Raw genomic sequence first — 23,064 nt, 5'->3', positions numbered from 1 at the left:
GCGATGCGAATGATGGGAGAGACGAATGGATGCAGGAGGTTGGGTTATGTCTAGGTCATTTCGAGAGCTTCGGCCGCTCGTCTTCGCTCTGCGGGTGCGGCCTTGTCAGCTCGGGCGTCTGCAGCACCAGTCACAGGGGCTGACCCACCGTTAGGCAAGACATGCAAGTAGTAAGGGACTGCGCCGGCGACGCAGAAGCCGAAGGCGGCCAGAGACTGCCACGGCTTTGAGAAGCACGACAAGATGATGAGGAAGAGCGCCGTGCTGGCGAATAGGATTGGCGTCGCGAGGTAGGTGCGGTACGGCCTGCGAAAGGCGCAGTCAGGACCGGAGCGGTACGAAAGCGCCATTGTAAAGAGAGCAGGGGGCGCACCGCTTGAGCGTCGGTTCCTGGATTCGCAGGACGAGCAGGCCGATGACGACGAGCAGGTTCCACGTCCAAGCAGAGACCTGGTACGCACAAAACAAGTCAACGGGCTGCCTTCACGACGGTACGAGCGCGACTCACACCGTAGAACAGGGTCAGGTTGCCAAAGTCGCCGAGGCAAATGAAGACGGTCGAGAGCGCCGAGCTCAGCAGGATGCCGTTGATTGGCGTCTTCTGCCTCTCGTTGAACGAGCCGAACACCCGAGGCAGGAAGCCTTGCTCGCTTGCCGCTACGATGAGGCGTCTGCAGCACAGCCCCCGTCAGCGCAAGGCCACGAATGACGAGCATGGAGACGTACGAGGAGGTGTAGAGCGTGCCGTTCAGCGCTCCGAGCGCCGAGATGGACACGATGATGGCAAAGAGAAGGCCACCGACGGGTCCGGCCAATGCGCGGCCAAAGTCGAGACCTACGGGCGGAAAGAAATCAGTAATCGCGCTGCACTATGTCAGGTGGCAATGCCGCCCACCGATGGTCGTCGTGGCAGTAGCCTGCGCGGGCAAGACGTCAGCAAAGCCGTCGTCCGCAGATTGCGAGCAAGTAACTTACGATGTCGAACGGCAAGACGAGAAAGTACGAAATGTTGGCAAGCACAAAGAGGACGACCACCATTCCCAGACTGCTGTTGATCATGAGTCTGGTGAAGCGGAGTGCGCGCACAGTCAGCACAGCCGCACAGAAATGCGCGTAGCATAGCAGCGCGTCAAGCGACTCACGGCAAAGTCCCAGGTGCGACATCACGGCCGACAAAGTTTGCTGCGTCCCAACCATCGAAGCTCCACAGTGCCGAGAAGAGTGCCAGGGCGTAGCCTGCCGGCTTCTCGGACGAGCCGTGGAAGGAAAAGTCGGAGGCCGTCGGGTGCCCCATGATGAGGTAGACGAGGCCCCCGACGAAGACGAGCAGCAGTGCGAGGACCTTGAAGGCGGTGACGACGAGTTGTGCGCGCGTGCCGGCACGGGTGCTCCACATGTGCAGTGCCGAGATGAGGAAGAGGCCGGCGATCGCGACCAGCTTGATCACGACGGTGGGGATGCTCCTGTGTATAAGACGATCAGCCAAGTTGCGTAAGGTGCGGACTCTGTCAACGGACGTACCGCGCAGCTGCTCGGGGATCCGGCTCGAAAGCAGTGTGCCAGAAGATGCGGCAGAGGTACTCGGCGGAACTGCGAAGGCACGGTTAGCGATCCTGCTGAAGCCTGGGATCCTGTCGGCATAACTCACATGATGGCGATACTGCGGGGCCGAGCGGATCAGCTCGCTTCGGCAGACACGGTACGCGGAAGAGACATACATGGCTTGCCCTCCGGGCTTCAAGGCGGTGACAGCTGTGAAGGAATAGGCGTAGGCAGCTCTGCACAAGCAGACTGGTTGTCAGCACCGTAAAGGATAGCAGCGAAGAGCGAGCTGGACGCACAAAGGCCCGAACGCAGCCGACAGGTAGACCTGATGCCCTCCGTTCATGGGCAGCATCGACCCCAGTTCCGCAAAGCTCGACCCGCCCGCCCACGAGAGCAAGCCCGCGCCGAGCCAGACGAGGAGCGCGGTCCCGACGCTACCCGTCTCCTGCGCGACGACGCCCGGACTCGAGAAGATGCCCGATCCGATGACTATCCCGACGACGAGCGCGATCCCGCCCGCGAGCGACACGTGCTCCTTGACTGTCCCGTCGTCGGCTGCGCGGCCGGGGCGCCCAGAGCCCTCGGCGTCGCGTTCGGTGCTCGCCGCGAGCTGGAGGAGCCGTCCCGAGAAGTCGAACGAGAAGCTGCTGGCGCGGGCGCGGCGCACGGCGGCCTTGTCGCCCTGAGGAGCGCCCCCCGAGGCGAGCAGCCCGGCGGCATCGTCGTCGGCGCCGGCATCGTCGTCGTACTCGCTCGAGCGGATCGGGAGACCCAAGTTGGGCGAGGCGAACGCGGCTTCGGACGAGGTCGACGCGCGCGGGTCAAAGGGCGCTACGGCTGGAGAGCGTGTGTGCAGCGGCAGCGCGTCGTCTGCCATCCTGCGAGCCGCGTCGAAGCCAAGTGGAGCGCGAGCGGACAAAGGTGGAGCGTGATCAGGTCGAGTGTGCACACACGCGCTCCGTACTTGCGACTCACTGGAGAAGTGATACGTTATGAGGCTGCAGTAGCTGTATCGCAACGGCCCGCCCAGAGGGACGAGCGCCGGAAACCACCAGGGCCCGGCGACAATCAGGCGAAAGCTACTACGAAGAGGGCGAGGCAACACTGCCGCATCGGCAAGACCGGGTGTAGTAGGGGCACAGGGAAAGGGGGGGCACAGATAGAGAAGAGGCGAGACCCGAGGCAAACACTTTGGGTGAAAGAGGGGAAAGGAAAGGAAACCGAACGGATGCGCGGAAAGAGATCTAGCGTGGGTTGCGACGACGGACGGACCAACATGCGACAGATGCGAGACGGACACCGACGAAAGAGTGCGACAGAGGCGGTCGAGGCGTTTAGTCGTGGTTTGCACGCTTGGCCTGCGAGGAGAGAAAGGTCAGCGGGGCGACAAGAGGGTTTCGTGATAGGCAACGACGTACGCCCTCGATGTCGGCCTCGACCATGTCCTTGACGAGCTCGTCGAAGGTGCACTGGCGCTTCCAGCCCTGCAGTCACGAGGAGACTTGGAATTAGCGACCTAGGCAGAGCGGGGTCTCGCGGTGAGAAGGAGCGCACGAGAGCCTTCTCGGCCTTGGCGGGGTTGCCGTGGAGGAGGTCGACCTCAGCAGGGCGCTGTAGAGGACCGAATACGTTAGTGAACCGCGATCGAACGCGCGAGAAGACGCGAGACGCACGAAGTAGCGCTCGTCGACGCGAACGAGGACCTTGCCCGTCTGCGAGCACTTGCCAACCTCGTGGATCGTGTCGCGCTCGCCCTCCCAGACGATGGTCGTGCCGACGATGGCGAACGCCTTCTCGACAAACTCGCGCACGGGGTGCGTCTCGCCCGTCGCGAGGACGTAGTCGTCGGGCGTGTCCTGCTGGAGCATGCGCCACATGCCCTCGACGTAGTCGCGAGCGTGGCCCCAGTCGCGCTTGGCGTCGAGGTTGCCGAGGTACTGCACAAGCACAGATCGGGTCAAAACGAGTCCGCCTGCAGCAGAGACGAGAGAGCGCGGACGCACGAGGCAGTCCTGCTGGCCGACGTGGATCTCGGCAACAGCACGCGAGATCTTGCGGGTGACGAAGGTGCGGCCACGGCGGGGCGACTCGTGGTTGAAGAGAATGCCGTTCGACGCGTGCATGCCGTACGACTCGCCTGCGGACGGAAAGGGTGAGATCCCGAGGTCCAGCTGCTCCGAAGCGTATAGCCACGCACGGTAGTTCTTGACAATCCAGAAGCCGTAGAGCTTGGCAACACCGTAGGGCGAACGCGGGTAGAAGGGCGTGGTCTCGGTCTGAGGAGTCTCGACAACCTTGCCGTAGAGCTCCGAGGTGGACGCCTGCAGTTGCCACTGAGTCAGTGTGTGCTATCAGGCCCCTCACAATGGAGAATGCGCACCTGGTAGAAGCGGACGTGGTTGGTGAGGCCGCAGGTGCGGATGGCGTCGAGGAGACGGAGAGTGCCGAGGCCGTCAACATCGCCCTGTATACCTCGTCAGATGGTCAGTCACAATGCAGAGTGGATGCCGTGCAAACGAGGACGCACGGTGTACTCGGCCATGTCGAACGAGACCTTGACGTGCGACTGGGCAGCAAGGTTGTAGATCTCGGTGGGCTGAACCGACGAGATGATGCCGACGAGGTTGGTCGTGTCGGTCAAGTCTGCGGCCCGGCCAGGATGTCAGGGAGAGGGTCTCGGCTGTCTGAGGCACGAGAAGATTCGCACCGCCGTAGTGGAGAACCATCTTGGGGCCTGCGCAGACATAGCGGGCGTGTCAGTGCTCACTCTGTACAATCAGAATGCCGTGCGGCCCTGCACATGGGCGGAGAAACCGAAAAGAGCAGCTCACGCTCGTGGACATCCTTGTAGAGGTGCTCGATGCGGCCAGTGTTGAACGAGGACGAGCGGCGGATGCTGTGCACCCAGAGCGCTCGTCAGTACGACATCACGAGAATGAACAGGCGCGCGCTTCTCGCGAAGCCGGCAGGATCGCAAGTCGCGCTCAGGGCGAGGGGAGCTGAACGCACATGCCGTGCACCTCGTAGCCCTTCTCGAGGAGGAGCTCGGTGAGGTACGAGCCGTCCTGGCCAGTGATGCCTGCGCGCGTACGGGTCGTCAGTCTCTGCAGAGGGAAGCGAGCCGCAGAGGCGGTCGCTGGTCGCGTGGCAGGGGGAGGGTGGGTGCGCAGGGTGCGATCGCGCGAGGCTGGCTGTTGGAGGAGAAGGTGCGCACCGGTGAGGAGGGCGACCTTGCGCTTGCGGTACTCGTCGGGGGACTGCTGGCTGCCCATGACGGGGGCGTAGCCGGGGGCCATGTGCATCGAGAGGCCGCCCTTGGTGTGGGACGCGGCGGCGCGCTTGAGCGGGTTGGAAAAGTCTCCGGTGGCCGACATGACTGCAGAGCAAGGGCTGTGTACAGGGGAAAGTGAGACTCGGGCGGAGAGAGCGAGGGGAGAAGGGAGAAGGGCGAGAAGAAAGGCGCAGAGGGGACGCAGCGCGCGAGACGCGTCCTGAGCGCCGTGATGGCGCGTCGACGCGTCGCATCCCCCTCAATGCCCCCGATCTGGCGCTCGCTGCAGTCTCGCCGTCTGCTCAGCTTCCTTGACACGACATCGCGCCCCAAGAGGTGCTCAGACATCCGCCACGTGCACTTGCTGAAAGATGGCGAAGACACGATTTGGGAAGGCCGACCGGGTGCGTCTCGCACGCACCCCCTTTCGTACCGCGCTGGCTCAAGAGTCGATAGACTGCTGTCAGACGTCGCGTATACAGAGCGACTGTAGGCGGTAGAAGCGGTTGAGAGTGGAAGCTGTCTCGCAACCTGCGCGGGATCCCTCTTCTTGCGTTTCTCTGCGGCGTCTCTCGCTGGCGAGACCTGACACGCCGGCAGCCGAGAGACACTGCCTCTCAGTGACGCTAGGGTACAGTGCGGGCGCTCGATATTCAAGCCACCCATCGGGAACGTCGGATGCGCCGTGAAGTGACGAAGAGCAAGTCGCTCGACGTATTTCCTGCCATATCACCTCACCATGATGTGCAGAACCCAGCTATCTCCTGCAAGGTAGTGAGGGTAACGCGCCGGCGAGGCAAGCATCGTTTGCCGGAGCAACGCGAACTCTCGAGAGACGCCGGGTCCTTCAGGGTGATGCGAAACTGGTACAGCTTTATTTCCCGGCAAGCCAGGTGGTAGGGTGCGAGGTATGAAAAAGGGGGGCGGGGCCCGAGGGGAAAGAAGGCAACGAAACAACGATGGGGCGAAAGGGAAAGCGGGAATGGGACGAGGGGGAGAGAACCGCGCGGAACTACTGCTTGCTCTTGGCCATGTGGTTGAGGGCCGAGCCTGCGCGGTGCCACGCGATCTGGCCAGCGTTGAACGTGTGCGTGAGGGGAATCTCCTCGGTCGCGCCGCTGCATTGGTGGGAAGAGCGTCAGGAGGGGGCAGCCGTGGCCAAGAGAGGCAGAGACGCACTCCTTGTGGTGGAGGCGCATCGTCACCTCGGAGCCCTCGGCGAGCTCCTTGATGCCGACGAGGTCGACGCGGTCGTCCGGCTTGACGCGGTCGTAGTCGGCCGGGTTCTCGAAGTTGAGCGGGAGCATGCCCTGCTTCTTCAGGTTGGTCTCGTCTGCGGGGTGGGAGGCGGGTTCCGGCCGTGTCAGCGTGCTGTTGAATGTTGTACACGAGCAGTAGATCACGCGTGAAAGCGGAAGAAGGGCGGGCAATGCCCGAGGTCAGGGTCCCTTGAACCCCTCCCTCCTCAAGTCCAAGGTCAAAATCCAACTTACGGATGCGGGAAAACGAGCGGGTGATAACCGCGGTTCCGCCAAAGAAGCGCGGCTCAAGCGCAGCGTGCTCGCGCGACGAACCCTCGCCGTAGTTCTCGTCGCCGATGACGACCCAGCCGACGCCCTGGTCGTGGTACGCGGCGCCGACCTGCGGAACGCCGCCCCACTCGCCGGTGATCTGGTTCTGGACCTTGTTGGCCTCGCCGTTCGCCTCGTTGATGGCACCGATCAGGCAGTTCTGTGCGGGAGGAAAGGGGAGGGCAAGGCAAAATGAGAAGGTCAGCGCGCTGGCTCCTGGGTCGTCCTCTCTGCAGACCCGCCTGCAACGCACCTGCGAGATGTTCTCGAGGTGGCCACGGTACTTGAGCCACGGGCCACCAGCAGAGACTGCCACGGGAGGACAAGGTTGGAGGAAGTAATGTCAGCTCTTCACGTTTCCCTCGCTTTCGCCCCGTCGCCTCTCCCCCGCCGCATGCAGATGAAGCGAGACGCACTGTGGTCTGTCGTGCACTTGCCCTAGCCTTCTTTCTATTCTTCCCAGACTGAAATTGGCAAGATGAGACGACATGAGCCGTCGGGGCTCATCCCTGCGCACGGCATGTCTGCTATCCGGATCATGCATCTACAAGCTATGAGCAGGTCCAACGTATCTGCGGGTCATCGGTGCAGTGTCACACAAAGTCCGATGCAACCAGCAATAACGAGCATAGCAAGCGCCGTCGAAGCGAAGCCCATGCAGCGGCAAGAGCAAGACAACCCGTCCACTACTGCAGACTCGGCTAAGGCCCCGATGGACAGGGCAGCAGTGAGCGCCATCCCTTGGTCACACAATCAGCCGACCAACGAGAGGAGGCTCGGAACTCCATAAAGCGGACAGCGGACGAGGAGGGCCGAGCAAAACCAGTCTCCTTTCTGCTCATGAGCGCCGATAAGCACGCTAGATCGCATGCACAGTCATACAGGAGGGCGATCAGAGGGTCCAATAGCATTCAGCGGGTTGTGAACACTCGCGGACAATGTCCGAGGGAATGCACCACGTCCATCAGCGTCCTCTTCCCAGCCACAACCTCGCTGGACGTGCCTCTGCGCCCGCCTCCCAGCTCCTCTTGTCGTGCACAACAGCCGTGCCGATCAGCTGGACCGCAGAACGCATGTGTGAGGTATGGCGAGTAGTGCGTGCAATCGGCGTACCGGTCATTGCGAAGGTCGCGCGTCGCGGGTCGGCTCCAAGACGAGCGCGAATGAGCTGCTGTGCTCCAGCTGAGGGCGTGGTCGCAATGGCCAGCGCCCAGAGTGCGCGGGAAGCGGGAGAAGCCGCAGTGTTGTTGCAGCCGTGAGCCCCCGAGGGCGGGGTGCGTCGTCGCCGGACAAGCGTTCCGGAACCCGGTGCGCCTCTTGCTTCCGCTTGCTGTGCTCGCCTCGCCCGTCTACGCACGCTAGCAGGTCAGTCAGAGTCTATCGCGCGCGTGCCCGCCGCTGCCCGTGCGCCTGCGCTCGAGCCGGGCGCGCAGAGGTCGGCGTTCCCCCGCCCACCCCGCTCGCGCGCACCGCGGCGGCGGTGGTTGGCCAGCGCCGGGCACGCCGGCTCGCCCTCGCCGCCCGCTTCCCTCGCTTGCCCTCTTTCCTCCGCTGACTTGCTCCGCCTCGTCTCGTCCTCGGTGCCAGCAGAGCAGCAAACATGGTGCTGCCTTCTGTCCGCTCGGCCGGCCTCCGTGCGCCGGCCCTCACGCGCTCGCTCGCGACCCCGGCGTCGAACATTGGCGCGACCAAGGTGCCCATGTCGCTCTTCGACAAGGACCGCTACATCAACTACCAGCGCATCGAGGACAACCTCGCCGTTGTCCGCTCCCGGTGAGCTGCCTCTCCCTAGCCCGCGTCGCCACAAAGCGAGCGTTTTCCTCAGGCGGGGTGCCGCGGCCGCGCGCCCGCCTTCTCGGCCACACTTGCGCATGCTATCGCGTCGCACGCCGCCTGCTGCAGCCCTGATCGCTACAAGATCGGCACTGACTGCATTTTGATCTGCCGTATCTGCCTACGGGAGCAGCCTTAACCGCCCTCTCACCCTTTCGGAGAAGATCCTTTACGGCCACCTCGACAACCCGCATGACGCAGACATCCGCCCTGGCGCGTCCTACCTCAAGCTCCGCCCCGACGTGCGTGATTGCACTTGTTTCAGTCGTCGCAGAGGCAGAGTTGACCGTTCCTCGGGTCGCAGCGCGTTGCTTGCCAGGATGCCACCGCCCAGATGGCTCTCCTCCAGTTCATGTCGGCTGGTCTCCCCACCGTCGCCGTCCCGACCACCGTTCACTGCGACCACTTGATCGAGGCGCAGATTGGCGGCGAGAAGGACCTTGAGCGTGCGAAGAACATCAACAAGGAGGTCTACGACTTCCTCGCGACCTGCACTGCCAAGTACGGCATCGGCTTCTGGAAGCCCGGCTCGGGTATCATCCACCAGGTGCGTTTTAAAGTGCTTCGTGTGACGTGCGAGAAGGGCGAAATTGACCGACGAGCATTCTCTGCAGATCATCCTCGAGAACTACGCGTTCCCGGGTGGTCTCATGATCGGTACCGACTCGCACACGCCCAACGCCGGTGGTCTCGGCATGATCGCTGTCGGTGTCGGAGGTGCCGACGCCGTCGACGTTATCGCCGACCTTCCCTGGGAGCTCAAGTGCCCGAAGCGGATCGGTGTCCACCTCAAGGGTGCCATCAGCGGCTGGACCACCCCGAAGGACGTTATCCTCAAGGTCGCCGGCATCCTCACTGTCAAGGGTGGCACGGGCGCCATCATCGAGTACTTCGGCGAGGGTGTCACCTCGCTCTCGTGCACGGGCATGGCCACCATCTGCAACATGGGCGCCGAGATTGGCGCCACCACCTCGCTCTTCCCGTACAACAACCGCATGGGCGACTACCTCGACGCGACCAAGCGCCCCGAGATCCGCAAGTACGCCGAGTCGTTCGCGCACAACCTCCGCCCGGACGAGAACGCCGACTACGACCAGGTCATCGAGATCAACCTCTCGGAGCTCGAGCCGCACATCAACGGCCCGTACACGCCCGACCTTGCGACCCCGCTCTCCAAGTTTGCCCAGGCCGTCAAGGACAACGACTGGCCCGACAAGCTCTCGGTCGGCCTGATCGGCTCGTGCACCAACTCGTCGTACGAGGACATGTCGCGCGCCGCGTCGATCGCCGACGAGGCTGCCGCGCACGGCCTCAAGGCCAAGTCGGGCTTCACCATCACCCCCGGCTCGGAGCAGATCCGCGCGACCATCGAGCGCGACGGCCAGATGGAGTCGCTCGAGAAGATCGGCGGCACCGTCCTCGCCAACGCCTGCGGCCCCTGCATTGGCCAGTGGGACCGCCAGGACGTCCCCAAGGGCACCAAGAACTCGATCATCACGTCGTACAACCGCAACTTCACTGGCCGCAACGACGCCAACACGGCGACCCACGCCTTTGTCGCCTCGCCTGACCTCGTCACGGCCATGGTCTTCGGTGGCTCGCTCTCGTTCAACCCGGTCACCGACTCGCTCAAGGGCGCCGACGGCAAGGAGTTCAAGTTCTCGGACCCGTCTGGTAAGGAGCTCCCGCCGCGCGGCTACGACGCGGGCGAGAACACCTACCAGGCCCCGCCCGCGGACCGCGCCTCGGTCAACGTCATTGTCGACCCGAAGTCGGACCGCCTCCAGCTCCTCTCGCCGTTCAAGCCGTGGGACGGCAAGGACCCGCAGAACCTCCCCATCCTCATCAAGGCCAAGGGCAAGTGCACGACCGACCACAGTGCGTCTCGCTTTGTCTGAATGCGGCCGGGGAGAGGCGAGGGGGCGAAAGCGAGGAGAACTTGAAGAGCTGACCTTGCCTCCCCCTCCCTCCACCTCCTCGCGACAGTCTCTGCTGGTGGCCCGTGGCTCAAGTACCGTGGCCACCTCGAGAACATCTCGCAGGTGCGTTGCAGGCGGTTCTGCAAAGAGGGCGACAGGAGCCAGCGCGCTGACCTTCTCATTCCGCCTTGCCCTCCCCTTTGCTCCCACGCAGAACTGCCTGATCGGTGCCATCAACGAGGCGAACGGCGAGGCCAACAAGGTCCAGAACCAGATCACCGGCGAGTGGGGCGGCGTTCCGCAGGTCGGCGCCGCGTACCGCGACCAGGGCGTCGGCTGGGTCGTCATCGGCGACGAGAACTACGGCGAGGGCTCGTCGCGCGAGCACGCTGCGCTTGAGCCGCGCTTCCTTGGCGGAACCGCGGTTATCACCCGCTCGTTTGCCCGTATCCGTAAGTTGGAATTTGACCTTGGACTCGAGGAGGGAGGAGGTCTTGAGCCTGATACCAGGGCTTCCTGGGCGCCTCCCGCTCTTCGCATACACACAAAACAGCACGCTGACACGGCCGGAACCCGCCTTCCTCCCCGCAGACGAGACCAACCTGAAGAAGCAGGGCATGCTCCCGCTCAACTTCAAGAACCCGGCCGACTACGACCGCGTCAAGCCGGACGACCGCGTCGACCTCGTCGGCATCAAGGAGCTCGCCGAGGGCTCCGAAGTGACGATGCGCCTCCACCACAAGGAGTGCGTCTCGGCCTCTCTTTGTCACGGTGGCCCCATCTGACCCTCTTGTTCCCGACGCAGCGGCTCGACCGAGGAGATCCCCCTCACGCACACGTTCAACGCCGGCCAGATCGCGTGGCACCGCGCAGGCTCGGCCCTCAACCACATGGCCAAGAGCAAGCAGTAGTTCCGCGATCCCCCTTCGCTCCCATTTCCACTTTCCCTTTCGCCCCATCGTTGTTTCGTTGCCTTCTTTCCTCTCTGGGTCCCGCCCTCCTTTTCATACCTCGCACCCTACCACCCGGTCTGCCGGAAATATAGCTGTACCAGTCTCGCATCACTACCAAGGCCGCGTCTCGAGAGCTGTCTCTCTCAAGGAGGCAAGCTGTCCGTCCGTGCGCGTGCGTTTCTCGGTCACTGCATTGGTGAAAGCAGCTGGACCACGCGCATCATCGTGAGGCTACATTGCAAGGAGTTGAGGAGCGACCTGCTCTCCGTCACTTCACGGCACACCCGACTTCTTCGGTCAGTGGCTCAGAGACCTCGACTCTGCGCAGAGACTAACACGTACGACGCTGCAGTGCCCTTGCCGTGCTCTGCGATGCCCGCCATTCCGTCTCCGCTCGCCCGCTTCTACGCCCACTTCCCGCTCGTCACCGTTCCTTCGCCGCACGAGACGACCGCTGCACCTGCGCAGCCGACCATCTGGGCATACGGCCCGCCCCCTGCCGGCCACGCCGAGTCGCTCGACCCGCTGTGTCGCGCTGCGCAGGCGTATGCACGCTTCATCGGCAAGGCGGACGCGCAGGTCCGCTGGATGACCTGGGAGGAACGCGAGGCTGCGCCGGGTGCTGCGCTGCCTGCCGTCCACACGCCGGATGGCGACTTGCTGGTCGGGGAGGAAGTGAGCGGGTGGTTCGCTTCGCAGGCTCACCCGGGCAAGGGAGCAAAGGATGGTGCGCTTCTTTCGCTGTGTCATGCCCTGTTCTCCACTGACAAGCTGGATGACGTTCAGACACGGCCACGTCGAGCGATCCGACCCAGCAAGCGTACCTCTCGCTCGTCGCAACGACCCTCCTGCCCGCCGTTCTCGCCGCACTCTATCTCTCCCCCGCGACCGTCGCGCCCCCGGTCGTCCCCGTCCGCTCTCGACCATTGCTCTCGCAAGTTGCGCAGACCTACCTGACCTGGAACGACCGCTCGCGCCGGATCGACGAGGTCAAGCGGTTGCGAGGGGGGAAGACGGGCAAGGATGTCGTGCTCGACTTGGAGGAGGTCGAGCGCGAAGCAGAGGAGGCGATCGAGGCGCTCGAGACTAAGGTGGCAGAAGCCAAGGGAGAGTGGATCGGCGGGGCCAGGTGCGTTCAAGCTCCCTTCTTGTCCGAGAGTAAGCTGACTCTCGTGTGCCGTCCAGCTCGCCCACTCGCTTGGATGCCCTCACCTACTCCGTCCTCTCCGTCATTCGCGTCCTCCCGCCAACTTGTGATGCGGTGCTGCGACCGGCACTTGAGCGGAGCCCGACCCTTCTCGACTGGGTTAAGCGCCACGACCCTTAGAAGCACCTTCCCGGCTGCAATCTAGACTTCAGAGACGAAAAAGGCGTTGCGTCTATTTGCTACAAGTGAAAGAGAAAGCGAGTCGGAAGAGACCAGCTCGTCCCGCGCTCCGTCGCGCCTCAGTCTGCGTAGCTCTGCTCGACTTCGCCCGTGAGACTCGTCAGCGGCACCTCCTTGCCCTTCCCCTCCCCATCGCTGCTGCTCTGCCCAACCGCACCAGACTTGACCACCTCGCCGACGAGCACCTGCAGGGCCTCCTCGATGCGCGCGAGGCGCGCCTCGAGCGCCGCGTCGCCGCCCTCGCCCGATCCGCCCGCGCGCGCCCGATCCTCCATCTCGCGCTTGGCGTCGCTCGCGCGGCGCACCGTCCCGCCCTTGTCCGCGCGCTCGCCGTCTGCGCCCTCGGGCCGGGCGTCGAGGAGCGCGCCCTGGCCAAAGATGCGCGCGAGCGGGGACGAGAGCGACCCGAGCGCTTCGCCGCCCGCGGCGCGGCGGTGCTGCTTGAGCGGTGACGGTGGCGGGGCTCTTCGCTTCGCCTGCTTGGCCCCCGCCGCGTCGCCGCCCTCGCTCGCCGCGTCGGCCGCATCGATGCTGTCGACCTTGCGGCCCTTGGCCGTGACGGCGCGCTCAAACACCTCGCCGACGACGAGGTCGACGCGGTCCTCCCACATGGGCACGACGCCGCGCGGGAGGCTCGCGAACGCGCGCTGCGTCCGCTGCGATGCGAGGTACAGCGTCGAGCGCTTGTGGTGCCGCGCGCGGGTCGAGAGGGCGAGGAAGAGCAGAATCGGGAGGTTGAACAGGCGCGCGAGGTACACTTGCGTCTTGTGTAAAACGCTGTGTTGCGGCACGAGGAGAATGCGTCAGGCTAGCGGCCATAGTGGTAACGCGGCGCAAAACGCACCGGGGCGAGGTGAGGAAGCGCAGCGGGAACAGCAGAATGAGCGCGGCAATGTTGAGCGGCGGCATGTACAGCGTGAGCGGGTCGGCCTTGGCGCGTTCAATCGTGCCTGCGCGCCCCGTTCGGAGTCAGTCTTTTGCGCGGCATCTCGGATGGAGCGACACATACGAAGCGCCATCTGGTTGAGGATCTCCGTCTCGGCATTGGCTTGCACCGCCGCAAACGTGTTGCTCAATAGCGAGATGAGGATCGTCAACACTGCCAACGAGCCTTCGTCAGCCAGACTGCCCGGCAGACGACCGGAGAGCGAGCAAGAACGCACGCAAGGTTTGCGAGAGGACGGCAAAGGCGACCATGAGCGCCGGGCCGTACACCGGGTGGAACTGCTGCGCCGCATCAAAGCCGAGGAAAGCGGAGCCGAGCCAGCTGCACGCGGCGCGCATCGCCGGGGCGGGTCAGCGTCCAACGGAAGCGAAGGCGAGCAAGACGGATGATGTGCGCGCACATCTTGAGCATGAGCCAGGCAATGTGACCGACGTCCCATGTTCCGCGCGAGAGGATGCGGAACGTGCAGAGGAAGCCGGAAGCAGTGAGGAAGGCGAGGCCCTGGTGTCGCTCTCGTCAGACCAGCCATGCACAGAAATGCAGCCAATTCAGGAAGAGGGGCGCACCATGAAGACGCTGAATTCGCGGATCATCTTGCTGAGCGCGAGGAGAACGACGTTGTGCTTGAGGAGCGAGATGGTTAGGCGCGGGAAGAGGGCGACGCCTGCTAGTCCGAGCGTATCGAACGAGAGTGCGCTGAGGTCCGTGTCGCCGATTTCCAGGCCTCGCAGTCCAGCAATGCGCAGGCCGAGGTAGGCGAAGAAGACGAGGCAGAAGCTCGCGTCGAGCACGTTGAACGCGCCGCCAAAGTGCAGCGTCAGGCCGTTCTCCTGGATCGCGGACCACTCGTCGAGGGAGAATCCGAGGGCCCAGGCGATGAAGAGTGCCTCCCACAGGTTGACGTGGTCAAGCGAGTAGGTCGCCTCGGTGAGAAGAAAGAGGCCGAGCATGATGGCGAATGTGAGAAACTCGAGCCGGCTGCGGATCTGTGGCACACGAAGGCGATGGTGGTCGAGGAAAGGACGGCTGCGCCAGTCGTATAGCTCGACCACGGGACGCGACTTGTAGTTGTCCTGGATGAGCGCGCTGCGGAGGAGGAAGCGTCAAGCGGAGGTTATGCCGAAGTAGCGGTACACAGCGCACTGATTCGACTCGGGCGTGTACATGATCTCGCCGACACTGATCGCCTTGATGACCTGCTGCACGAGCGGCGACTTGACAAAGCGCTTGGCCTTGCTGACGATGGCCAATTCGAGCGCGTTCGTCGCCTCGCCCTTGCCAAACTCCTCGAGGCGCTGCAGCTCCTCCTCGTCGACCTCTTCGTCGGGTGGGAACATATCGACCGTCGCGCCGGCAAAAGGGTTGAAGGCGGTGGTGAGGACGTGCAGGAGCTCGAGCGAGCCGGGCGCGACTCCGTACGCCGACAGCGCCTTGATGGCCAGCAGCTCGCACAGGTCGGCACGCGAAGTGTTGACGGCGCTGTGTACAAGGCCATCAGGGCCATTCGCGCAACGGAAACAAAAAGCCGCGTCGCACGCACGCGAAAGCGAGGTCATCGTCGCTGCGTTCGAGAAAGTGGGCGCGCGCGAGGAGTAAGCCGTAGATAAGCGAGATGGCGGGGCGGTCTCCGCGCGTCAGCTTGACGGTCAGCGGCCGAACGACCGAGAAGTTGATAGTCGGCGACTTGAGCTGGTCGAACGAGAGGGGCGAGTCGACGACGTCCTCGATTTCGTGACGGATGCGCTGGACGAGGGAAAAGACTGCCTCTCGCCCCGCGAGTGAGATTGCGCTGCTCAGGAAGGGGTCGGGCGACGCGGCAGCAGGAGCCTCGGGGTCGTCGGCGACGGGAGCGTCGGGAGAAGCAAGGGCAGTGTAGCCAGCAGCGCTCGACCGGACCATTGTGCCCACAAGCTCGTCGTCTCGGTCACGGAGCGGAAACAGCCGAAAGCGGTCAACTTGGCGAAGGGAGAGATGAGAACGCGAGTCGTCCACGGTCGCGCAGAGACCTCGAGCGAGGCCGCCACGAGACGAGACGAGCCCGGGCCAGATGGAGGCGCTGCGGCGGGACCTGCACGCGTCGACGGCCGCGTGCAGCTCTGTGCTCACGCGCTACTCGAAGCTCGCGCAGCAAGTGTCGACGAGCTACGCCGCGTCGGGCCTCGTCAAGGACGACCTTGCACAGCGCAAGCGCGACCTCGAGGCCGAGCTCACCGCCGCACTTGACACCGTGCGCCGCTTCCCGTCCAGCTCCCAGCCCGCCTCGTGGCGAGGGCGGCGCACGCGACCGCCGCATCGCCTCGAGGTGGGGGGCTCCTCTAACTCGCGCTGACGCTCTCAAGAGGACCGCCAACGTGCAGCTCTCGAGCCAGATTGACCGCCTCGCAACCCTCCACGCAACCGCGCACCCGCCGCCCTCGGCCTCGGCCACGCACGCCCTCGAACGCCATCGCGACGTCCTCGCAGAGTACCGCAGAGACTTCCAGCGCACACAGGTCCGTCGCCTTCGAGTTGGACAAGTGCAGGCGCTCACATGCCACCCCCGCAGACGAGTCTGAGAGATGCCGAGCAGCGGGCCAACCTCCTCGGATCGGTGCGCGAGGAAATCAGGTCTGTTCCTCGCTCTCCTCTCGGGCCGTTTGTGCCGCTCTGACGCTCGACGACACCTGTAGTGCCTTCAAGACGGCGACGGGGTCATCAGTGACAGACTCGCTGCTGGCGGAGCGCGGAAAGATTGACAACAGCCATCGCATGGCCGACGAAACCCTTCAGTGCGACCTCTCCCGCTGCTCTGGTCTCTCCAGCATGCTCACAGCCCTACGCACAGACAAGCATACGCGACACGAGCCGAGTTTGCGGCGCAGCGCACGGGGCTGTCGGGGATCCAGTCGCGCATGAACGGTGTCGCCGGTCCGCTTATCCGCTCTCGCGGCGGTCAAGACCGCTAGCTGACGCGCTCTCAACCACTGACAGCACAAGTTCCCGGGCTCAACTCGGTCATCGGGATGATCAACTCGCGCCGGCGTCGCGACTCAGTCATCATGGGCACCGTCCTCGGCGTCTGCACCCTCTTGCTTCTCTTCTTCGTCTTTGGCTGAGGTCTCGGGGTGGGCGGGGCTGCCGAGCTGGAGTGATGGCATGGCATGGGGGCTACGCGGATGGCGTCGTTTGTTGTACAGCACCGTGTCGACGGGAGGGAGATTACTGCGATGTTACAGACCCTTTTAACGTTTCTCGAGACGCCCTCATCCCGCCTACTCGTCCTTCTTCTCGCCGACAGCGACCCGTCGGCGTTTCCTCGGCTGCTCCTCGCCGTCCGTCACGTCGACCGGCGGGGCGACGAAGCTCTCGTCGGCCTCGAGGTCCTCGGGGTCGATCTCGTCGTCCTCCGGCTCCTCGACCGTGCCCGTCGCGTCAAAGTCGCCGTCGTCCTCGTCTTCGTCATCGTCGCCCTCGCCGTCGCCCTGCGCACCCACAGAACGCAAGGTCAGCATGAGAGCGAGCGGGTGAGAAGGCGAGAGAGAGGAGCAAAGCGCACCTGGATGAGAAAGCTCAGCCCAGGACCATCGTCTTCGTCGTCGTCCTCATCGTCGTCATCGTCGTCCGACTCGTCCGGCTGCTGCTCGACGGGGATGCGCGAGAGACGTCTTGATCAGTTTCCCCCGCTTTCGACGCGACTCTGCTCCGCTGCAGCCGCGCAAGCGGGCGCAAACGCGGGCGCAAGCACGAGGTGAGCAGTGCACGCACCTGCACGCTCGTGGGCTTGGTCGCTGCAGGCGCGGCCGGCTCGGCAGCGGGCGCGGCGGCAGCGGGCTGGGGCTTCTCGGGCGCGGCGGCGGGCGCAGCGGACGTCGATGCGACGGTCTCGGTCGGCTGGGGCGTGGACTGCACGGGCGAGTCGGACATTCTGGAGCGAGAGCGGGCGGGGAGGTGGAGTGCGAGAGGAGCAGGTCACCGCGACGAAGTGTAGGTGGGCAGCACCGTTGACCACGCTTGCACGGGCTCTGAATCCTCGTGGTAGTCAAAGAGACGCTTGGCTAGCGGATCCAACACCCGCAGTCAGTCCTGAGAAGCCCCGACGCCGAAATACCTCTCTCTTCCTGCGCGGAACCGTCGCAATTCGCTGCACTCAGACTCCGGCAGCGACCCTCCGCATCGGAGCAAGCCACGGTCAGGTGAGTGCAAGCACATGATATAGCATTCTGGAGCGCGCACGCCCCCTCACCATCTTCCTTGCCCCTGTCCCTGCCCTCCTCCCGGTCCACCAGGCGGCGGGTATGCCCTCCCGTACGCACCCTGCCCCGCACCGTAGTACCCCTGCTGCTGCTGTTGTTGTTGTTGCTGCTGAGCCGCCTGCTGCGCGGCCAAGAACCGCGGGTTGATGTGCCCGCCCCCCGGCGCCGCGATCGGGTTGTACCCCTCGCTCGCGCCCGCCGCAGGTCCGGCCGGGCCCGGCGTCGCGCGGCTGTACGGCGAGCCCCCGCCACTCGCAGTGTGTGACGGTGGGACGGCAGCGTACGGCTGGTGCGGAGAGTAGCCGCCGCCGCCGCCGCCTGCTGCAGAAGGGTGCGGCGCACCGTACGATCCGTATCCCGGCGCGGGAGCAGAGGGGTAGTAGGGCGCGGCGGGCTGCTGTGGAGGCGCGCGATAGCCGTAGACTGCTGCCGCGGGGCCGGAAGCGTACGACGGTAGCTGCTGGTACGCGCTGCCCGCGGGCGGGGGCGCGGCCGACCACGGCATCGAGGGCGGCGGGCCGCGCGCGTGTGGCTGCGGCGGAGAGCGGGCCGCAGAGGGACCATTGCCGGCAGTGCTGCCGAAGGCAAACGTCCCGGGCGGCGGAGCGCCCGCGCCGAACGAGAAGGCCGCGCCTGCGGCGGGCGGAGGCGCACTCGGCGACGCTCCGCCAGCCATGCGGCCCGACATCTCGGTGTCGCCGCCGCCGTCTGCCTGGAAGGCCGGCTTGTTCGGCAGGCCGGAGGGGCCGGACGGGACGCGGCCGCGCGGGAGGCCGCGCACGGGGCGACCGCCGGGCGAGGTGGTCGTCGCGCCTGCTGCGCCGCCGCGCCCACGACCGCGTCCCCGCCCGCCCGGGGCGCCGCCCCGCGGTCCGCCTCTCCCTGCTCCGCCGCGCGCGCCGCCTCGCCCGCGTGCACCGAAGTCGCCCCTTCCGTGCGCGGCGCCAAACCCGCGCTGCTCGTCCCGCTGCATCTCGTCGTCGTCCCCCTCACCTTCGCTCCCTTCTCCGCTCGAGAACTCGAACTCGACCTCCTCGCCTTCCTCGAGCGTGGCGCCCGTATCGCGCTCGAACATCCGCCGCCCAACGCGTCCGGGCGGGGGCTTCTCGCCCATCTCGGCGCGCGGGCCAGACATGGGGCGAGAAGTGGGGAGCGAGGGGGTGAGGAAGTCATCCGCTGTGTCGGCGTAGGAGACGGCGGGGCGAGCAGGGAGGTGGGCGGGCGGCAGGGCGGAGGAAGGCGCCAGAGCACGGGCGGGAGGAGCGCGAGACGGGCCGGGAGTGGCGGACTGAGTGCGCGCACGGCGACTGTGGGCGATGCATCAGCGACAATACCTCGTCAACAGAGATGGTAGGATGGAGCGCACTCGGCCTTGAGCTTGCGGCGGTACTCTGCCTCCTCCTCATCGTCGCTGAACTCGATCTCGCCCGCTCCGACCTCCTCGTCCCAGATGTTGCTCGCGTCGCTGCCCTTGAAGTGACGCAGATCGCGTGTGAAGACGAACGAAGCGGCATTGGGCGAGTAGAAGACGGGGCGCGAAATGGCGAAGACGGTAGGATCGGGAGGGGAGGCGGCGGGGAAGCGGAGGGAGTAGAACGGCTGCTGAACCGATCCGAACGTTTCGAAGATCTGTGCAAGCGGGGTCTGAGTCAGTCAAGCTTTGAAATGAGTAAGGGCGCAAGCGAACGCACAGCACCGATCACAACCCTGTCCTCCCAGCACACAAGCGTTCCCTCGTCCAGCACGCGCCAGTCGCCGCTCGTGTCCGCCTTGATGACGACGACGTTTTCGATCAGGCTCTCGACCTTGCCAAACTTGGCCAGCTCGGTGCCCTCCTCGAACTGCTGCACCGTGAGGGGCGAAATGTCCGGTTCAGCGAGCTCGTGCTCCGTCTTGGGCGCCGTCTTGGACGACGTGACGCCGCTCTCGTCGTCATCATCGGCGTCCGAATCAACGGCGCGCTGCTTGCCCCGCCCGCGGCCGCGCTGGCGAGTTGCGGGAGCGGGCGCCGTAGCCGAGTCGGACTCGTCCGAGGAAGACGAAGAGTCCGAATCCGAGTCAGACGAGGCGCTGCAGGAGCTCGCGAGTTCAGCGAGAGAGCCAGGAGGTTGGCGGGACAGACGAAGTGAGGCGGAACGCACTCGTGGTCCATCTTGACATCCTCGCCCTTGACGTCCTTGTACTTGCTCTTCTGTTCTGCGCCACCCTCCTCGAGCATCTCTCCCTCCTCTGTAGCCTCCTGAACTTCCACGCCGCGCTGGACGCCCTTCTCGCGCATCTCGTCCTCGACCTTCCTAAGCTCGTCCTGTCCTGCATCCGCCATCCTGACCTCCTCGGCCCCTCCAGCCGCAAGCGCCTTCTCCTTGAGCTCGCGCACGACCTGCTCGAGCTCGCCGCGGCTCGATGCCTCGCCAGCGAGCGCGCGCACGCGCTCCGCCTCGTCGGGGTCGTTTGCGCCGAGCGAGAGGATGTGCTCGATGTCGGCGGGGAGCGCGTTGAGTGTCGTGGACGGCGATGCAGCATCTCGCACGGCGGTAGAGGCTGGTGCGGGCGCAGCAGGCACCTTCTCCGAGTCGGCGCCGTCCTGCACGAGAGCCGGACCGGCTGGAGACTCGCTGGGAGCGGCTGGTTCGACGGGAAGGTCTGAAGTAGTACGAGCATCGTCCTGGAAAGCTGGCAAGCCCTGTTCCGTCGTGTTCATGCCCGAGTCGGTTTCATCGGGACGAGGCGGTGTCGGCGGAGACGAGGCGTCGTCTGCGGGCGCAGGCGGCTCTGTGCGCTGCTGAGACTGTCCCTGGCCCATCGTTGGCACAGTAGAGACTCGTCCAACCAAGCCAGGCTGCAGTTGAGCGTGCGCGAGAGGTCGAGTCGCGCAGCTTCGCCCCCGGACGAGCTCACGCGCTCTCACTTCGCTCACACTGCGCCAGGGCAGGCTAGGAATAGCTAGACCTGCACCAGAACGCACAGATCAGCCGCCCGCGCAGTCACTCCAACTCGCAGCTGCTCACGAGCCATGGCGCCCGTCCTCTTCCGCTCGCTCGTCGCAACCGCTCTCGTGCGCCCGCACACCGCCCAGGCCGCCAGAACGCAAGCTCTGCGATCCTTTGCATCTTCGTGCACCCGCGCCGCTGACCCGCCAAAGGTCCCCGTCGCCCTCATCTCCAAGATCCGCTCCGCTCGCCCCGGCACCCCCCTCTCGCTCGCCCGCTCCGCCCTCGTAGCCGCCCAGAACGACGTGCAGGGCGCACTCGCATGGATCGCGCAGCAGGCAGCCGAGTCGGGCGCCAAGAAGGCTGAGAAGCTCGCCGGCCGCGCCGCAGAACAGGGCCTCGTCGCTGTCGCCGTCCTCGCAGACGGCGCTGGCGGCGTCGGTGTGCGCGCCTCGCTCGTCGAGCTCCGTTGCGAGACCGACTTTGTCGCGCGGACAGACGAGTTCCGCGAGCTCGCCGAGAGTCTCGCTCGTAGCGTGGCCTACTTTGCCGAACCCATCCCCGACTCGCACAAGCTCGTGACCCTCGACACCGCCGCCCCCTCCCTCCTCGACACCCCCGTCGTCCCGGCACCGAGTCGCGTCGCCGAGCTCGCCGCGGCAGGCGACGCCGCACCGCAAGAGACGGTCAAGACGAGACTCGCGTCGATCGTCTCGCGCCTCGGCGAGAACATCCGCCTGCACCGCGCGTCGAGCATCGCTCTCGACCCGACGACGTCGGCCTCCTCGCCCATCTTCCTCGCGTCGTCGTATCTGCACGGGTCGAAGACGCCTGCGGCGGCCGTCGCGGCAGACGGCGTCCAGTCCGGCTCACTCGGCGGCCTCCTCGTTGCGCGCCTGTCGCGCAACAAGCCCGGGATCGACAAGGCCGAGGTCAAGGGTCTCTTGCGCGCGCTCGCTCGCCAGGTCGTCGCCCTCCCCACAACCTCGGTGCGCAGCGCAGCGGTGACTCCTGTGGCTGAGGGCGAAGCCAGCACGGCGCTGTACGACCAGTCGCTCATTACGCTCGCGCCGTCTCCGAACTTCGAGTTTGAGGCAGGTAGCAAGGTCGGCGACGTGCTGCAGAAGTGGAGCGAGGCGCGTGGGGTGCAGGGCGAGGACTCGCGCGGACTCGAGGTCGTCGAGCTTGCGCGGTGGGAGCTCGGCGAGGCGCAGGAGGGCGAGGCCGAGTCGCAGGCATAGACGCTGGACGTCGCCAGGGGGCCGAGAAGGAGAAGAAGCAGGCGTCGAGCCTGAAGCAACAACCAGCAGTTCACCATTCCTCGATCACGGCGTTGTCGCGACCCCGAACTAAGGTTGCCGCTTGCGTACTGTCTCCTTTGGCCGTGCTCTCGCCTCGCGGGGGCTCCTGCCGAGTGGCACGCTTGGTCTCGGTCTCCCTTCTGTGGCTCTCCTGTCCGCATCCTTCTCGGATCTGGCGGACACCTGCACCCTTCTCGAGACTCTTCTCGCGACCGCTTGCAGCCGCCAAGCCATACGCGCCAACGCGGTCAACTGGCTCCCTGCTTCTCTGCTTCCGTCCCTCGCTCCTCCTTCCACTCTGTCTCCGTCGTCTCGTCATGCCTCCTCTCGCCTATCCGCTCGAAGACAATACCGCGCGCCTAGAACAAGCGTTCGAAGTCGCTTACGACAGTCGCTGGCTCGGCTACACCTCGTCTCGCGGGCACCGCACGATCTCGACTGCCGTCTGGGCGTGGGCAAAGGAGCGATACCTCGACCGAATTTCGCGCCGCAAGTGGGCGACCCTCTCTACTTGGACGCAGATGCAGTGCATGGCCGAGTGGGCTTTGCTGGTCGATGAGGTTGAGAAGGGAAAGGTGCGGAGTCCGGACGACTTGGTGAGCCCTCTTCCGTTCTGCTCGCGGACTGACTGCTTTTGTCTCTCTTACGGCAGCGCTGACGCTTGTCCTTACCCTATCGACGCAGTGGAAGGTGCGAATGACCTGTCTCGACGCCATCGCGACAGGCGCAGCTTCGTACGACTTGCCGAAACCGTCCCCTGAGGTGTACAGGCGGATGCTGCAGAGCGCACAACGTGACAGTATCGAGGTATGTTGTTATTACGCTTTGCTACTCTGGTACTCGGAGGCTGAGGAGCATGGATCCTGACAGCTGAAGCCGCCACATGCGAGGGGCACGGTATGCTCGTTCGAATCACCGAGCTCTCACGACTTGTTAACCTCGAGCGCTGATAATCTTATGTCCTAGAGCATTGAGGACCAGGCGCCCTACGCGCTGGTGCGGCAGCAACCTTTCTGATTTAGACTCATTCCCGGACTGACCTTGCTGCTCTCCCAGTCCCGCTCGCTCGGACACGCAAGACTCGTCGAACGAGATTATCACGCGAAGAGCTCCCTCTTCGTACCTCGCAGCCGGTAGCAGCCAAAGCAAGCCGGATTCCAGTGATGGCGGTGACGA

At 65.0% G+C, this 23,064-nt stretch overlaps 11 protein-coding genes across 11 annotated transcripts; 5 read left to right on the top strand and 6 right to left on the bottom strand.

Moving 5' to 3' along the window:
- Positions 1-50: 50 nt before the first annotated feature.
- Positions 51-2,422, bottom strand: MUP3 (Mup3p; the record flags this gene model as incomplete). Its single annotated transcript, XM_076647947.1, has 12 exons — positions 51-88; positions 149-306; positions 374-450; positions 509-671; positions 727-835; positions 896-917; positions 976-1,063; positions 1,143-1,463; positions 1,522-1,590; positions 1,649-1,660; positions 1,719-1,778; positions 1,842-2,422. The coding sequence occupies 12 exons, from the start codon at positions 2,420-2,422 to the stop codon at positions 51-53; spliced, it is 1,698 nt and encodes a 565-aa protein (XP_076506456.1).
- Positions 2,423-2,879: 457 nt separating this feature from the next.
- JCM10292_001089 (GDP-mannose 4,6-dehydratase) lies at positions 2,880-4,919 on the bottom strand (the record flags this gene model as incomplete). The annotated part of the gene is made up of 12 exons (XM_076647946.1): positions 2,880-2,903; positions 2,964-3,029; positions 3,100-3,156; positions 3,219-3,482; positions 3,549-3,682; positions 3,743-3,866; positions 3,926-4,009; positions 4,073-4,188; positions 4,253-4,279; positions 4,377-4,441; positions 4,555-4,624; positions 4,760-4,919. 12 exons carry the CDS (start codon positions 4,917-4,919, stop codon positions 2,880-2,882), a joined length of 1,191 nt encoding a protein of 396 aa, XP_076506455.1.
- Positions 4,920-5,828: 909 nt separating this feature from the next.
- JCM10292_001088 (uncharacterized protein) lies at positions 5,829-6,894 on the bottom strand (the record flags this gene model as incomplete). The annotated part of the gene is made up of 5 exons (XM_076647945.1): positions 5,829-5,934; positions 5,996-6,149; positions 6,310-6,547; positions 6,641-6,696; positions 6,876-6,894. The coding sequence occupies 5 exons, from the start codon at positions 6,892-6,894 to the stop codon at positions 5,829-5,831; spliced, it is 573 nt and encodes a 190-aa protein (XP_076506454.1).
- A 1,093-nt stretch (positions 6,895-7,987) lies between these two features.
- On the top strand, positions 7,988-11,050 carry ACO1 (aconitate hydratase ACO1; the record flags this gene model as incomplete). The annotated part of the gene is made up of 8 exons (XM_076647944.1): positions 7,988-8,160; positions 8,354-8,462; positions 8,525-8,767; positions 8,835-10,098; positions 10,207-10,262; positions 10,354-10,591; positions 10,731-10,884; positions 10,945-11,050. 8 exons carry the CDS (start codon positions 7,988-7,990, stop codon positions 11,048-11,050), a joined length of 2,343 nt encoding a protein of 780 aa, XP_076506453.1.
- Positions 11,051-11,464: 414 nt separating this feature from the next.
- On the top strand, positions 11,465-12,419 carry JCM10292_001086 (uncharacterized protein; the record flags this gene model as incomplete). The annotated part of the gene is made up of 3 exons (XM_076647943.1): positions 11,465-11,819; positions 11,879-12,221; positions 12,278-12,419. The coding sequence occupies 3 exons, from the start codon at positions 11,465-11,467 to the stop codon at positions 12,417-12,419; spliced, it is 840 nt and encodes a 279-aa protein (XP_076506452.1).
- A 119-nt stretch (positions 12,420-12,538) lies between these two features.
- On the bottom strand, positions 12,539-15,324 carry JCM10292_001085 (uncharacterized protein; the record flags this gene model as incomplete). The annotated part of the gene is made up of 8 exons (XM_076647942.1): positions 12,539-13,256; positions 13,324-13,429; positions 13,489-13,578; positions 13,643-13,746; positions 13,826-13,926; positions 13,992-14,511; positions 14,569-14,904; positions 14,966-15,324. The coding sequence occupies 8 exons, from the start codon at positions 15,322-15,324 to the stop codon at positions 12,539-12,541; spliced, it is 2,334 nt and encodes a 777-aa protein (XP_076506451.1).
- A 148-nt stretch (positions 15,325-15,472) lies between these two features.
- Positions 15,473-16,520, top strand: GOS1 (Gos1p; the record flags this gene model as incomplete). The annotated part of the gene is made up of 6 exons (XM_076647941.1): positions 15,473-15,652; positions 15,783-15,917; positions 15,971-16,032; positions 16,095-16,193; positions 16,250-16,332; positions 16,396-16,520. 6 exons carry the CDS (start codon positions 15,473-15,475, stop codon positions 16,518-16,520), a joined length of 684 nt encoding a protein of 227 aa, XP_076506450.1.
- A 156-nt stretch (positions 16,521-16,676) lies between these two features.
- JCM10292_001083 (uncharacterized protein) lies at positions 16,677-17,328 on the bottom strand (the record flags this gene model as incomplete). Its single annotated transcript, XM_076647940.1, has 3 exons — positions 16,677-16,886; positions 16,961-17,041; positions 17,170-17,328. 3 exons carry the CDS (start codon positions 17,326-17,328, stop codon positions 16,677-16,679), a joined length of 450 nt encoding a protein of 149 aa, XP_076506449.1.
- A 315-nt stretch (positions 17,329-17,643) lies between these two features.
- On the bottom strand, positions 17,644-20,460 carry JCM10292_001082 (uncharacterized protein; the record flags this gene model as incomplete). The annotated part of the gene is made up of 4 exons (XM_076647939.1): positions 17,644-18,964; positions 19,024-19,286; positions 19,349-19,727; positions 19,799-20,460. The coding sequence occupies 4 exons, from the start codon at positions 20,458-20,460 to the stop codon at positions 17,644-17,646; spliced, it is 2,625 nt and encodes an 874-aa protein (XP_076506448.1).
- A 210-nt stretch (positions 20,461-20,670) lies between these two features.
- On the top strand, positions 20,671-21,828 carry JCM10292_001081 (uncharacterized protein; the record flags this gene model as incomplete). The annotated part of the gene is made up of 1 exon (XM_076647938.1): positions 20,671-21,828. One exon carries the CDS (start codon positions 20,671-20,673, stop codon positions 21,826-21,828), a length of 1,158 nt encoding a protein of 385 aa, XP_076506447.1.
- A 377-nt stretch (positions 21,829-22,205) lies between these two features.
- Positions 22,206-22,905, top strand: JCM10292_001080 (uncharacterized protein; the record flags this gene model as incomplete). The annotated part of the gene is made up of 4 exons (XM_076647937.1): positions 22,206-22,484; positions 22,573-22,695; positions 22,759-22,785; positions 22,855-22,905. 4 exons carry the CDS (start codon positions 22,206-22,208, stop codon positions 22,903-22,905), a joined length of 480 nt encoding a protein of 159 aa, XP_076506446.1.
- Between the last annotated feature and the right edge of the window lie 159 nt (positions 22,906-23,064).

This window comes from Rhodotorula paludigena (assembly GCF_050403205.1).
Source record: "Rhodotorula paludigena JCM10292 DNA, Rt_paludigena_JCM10292v1_ctg12, whole genome shotgun sequence".
Lineage (NCBI taxonomy): Eukaryota > Fungi > Basidiomycota > Microbotryomycetes > Sporidiobolales > Sporidiobolaceae > Rhodotorula > Rhodotorula paludigena.
This window is presented reverse-complemented; position numbering and strand designations above follow the sequence as displayed.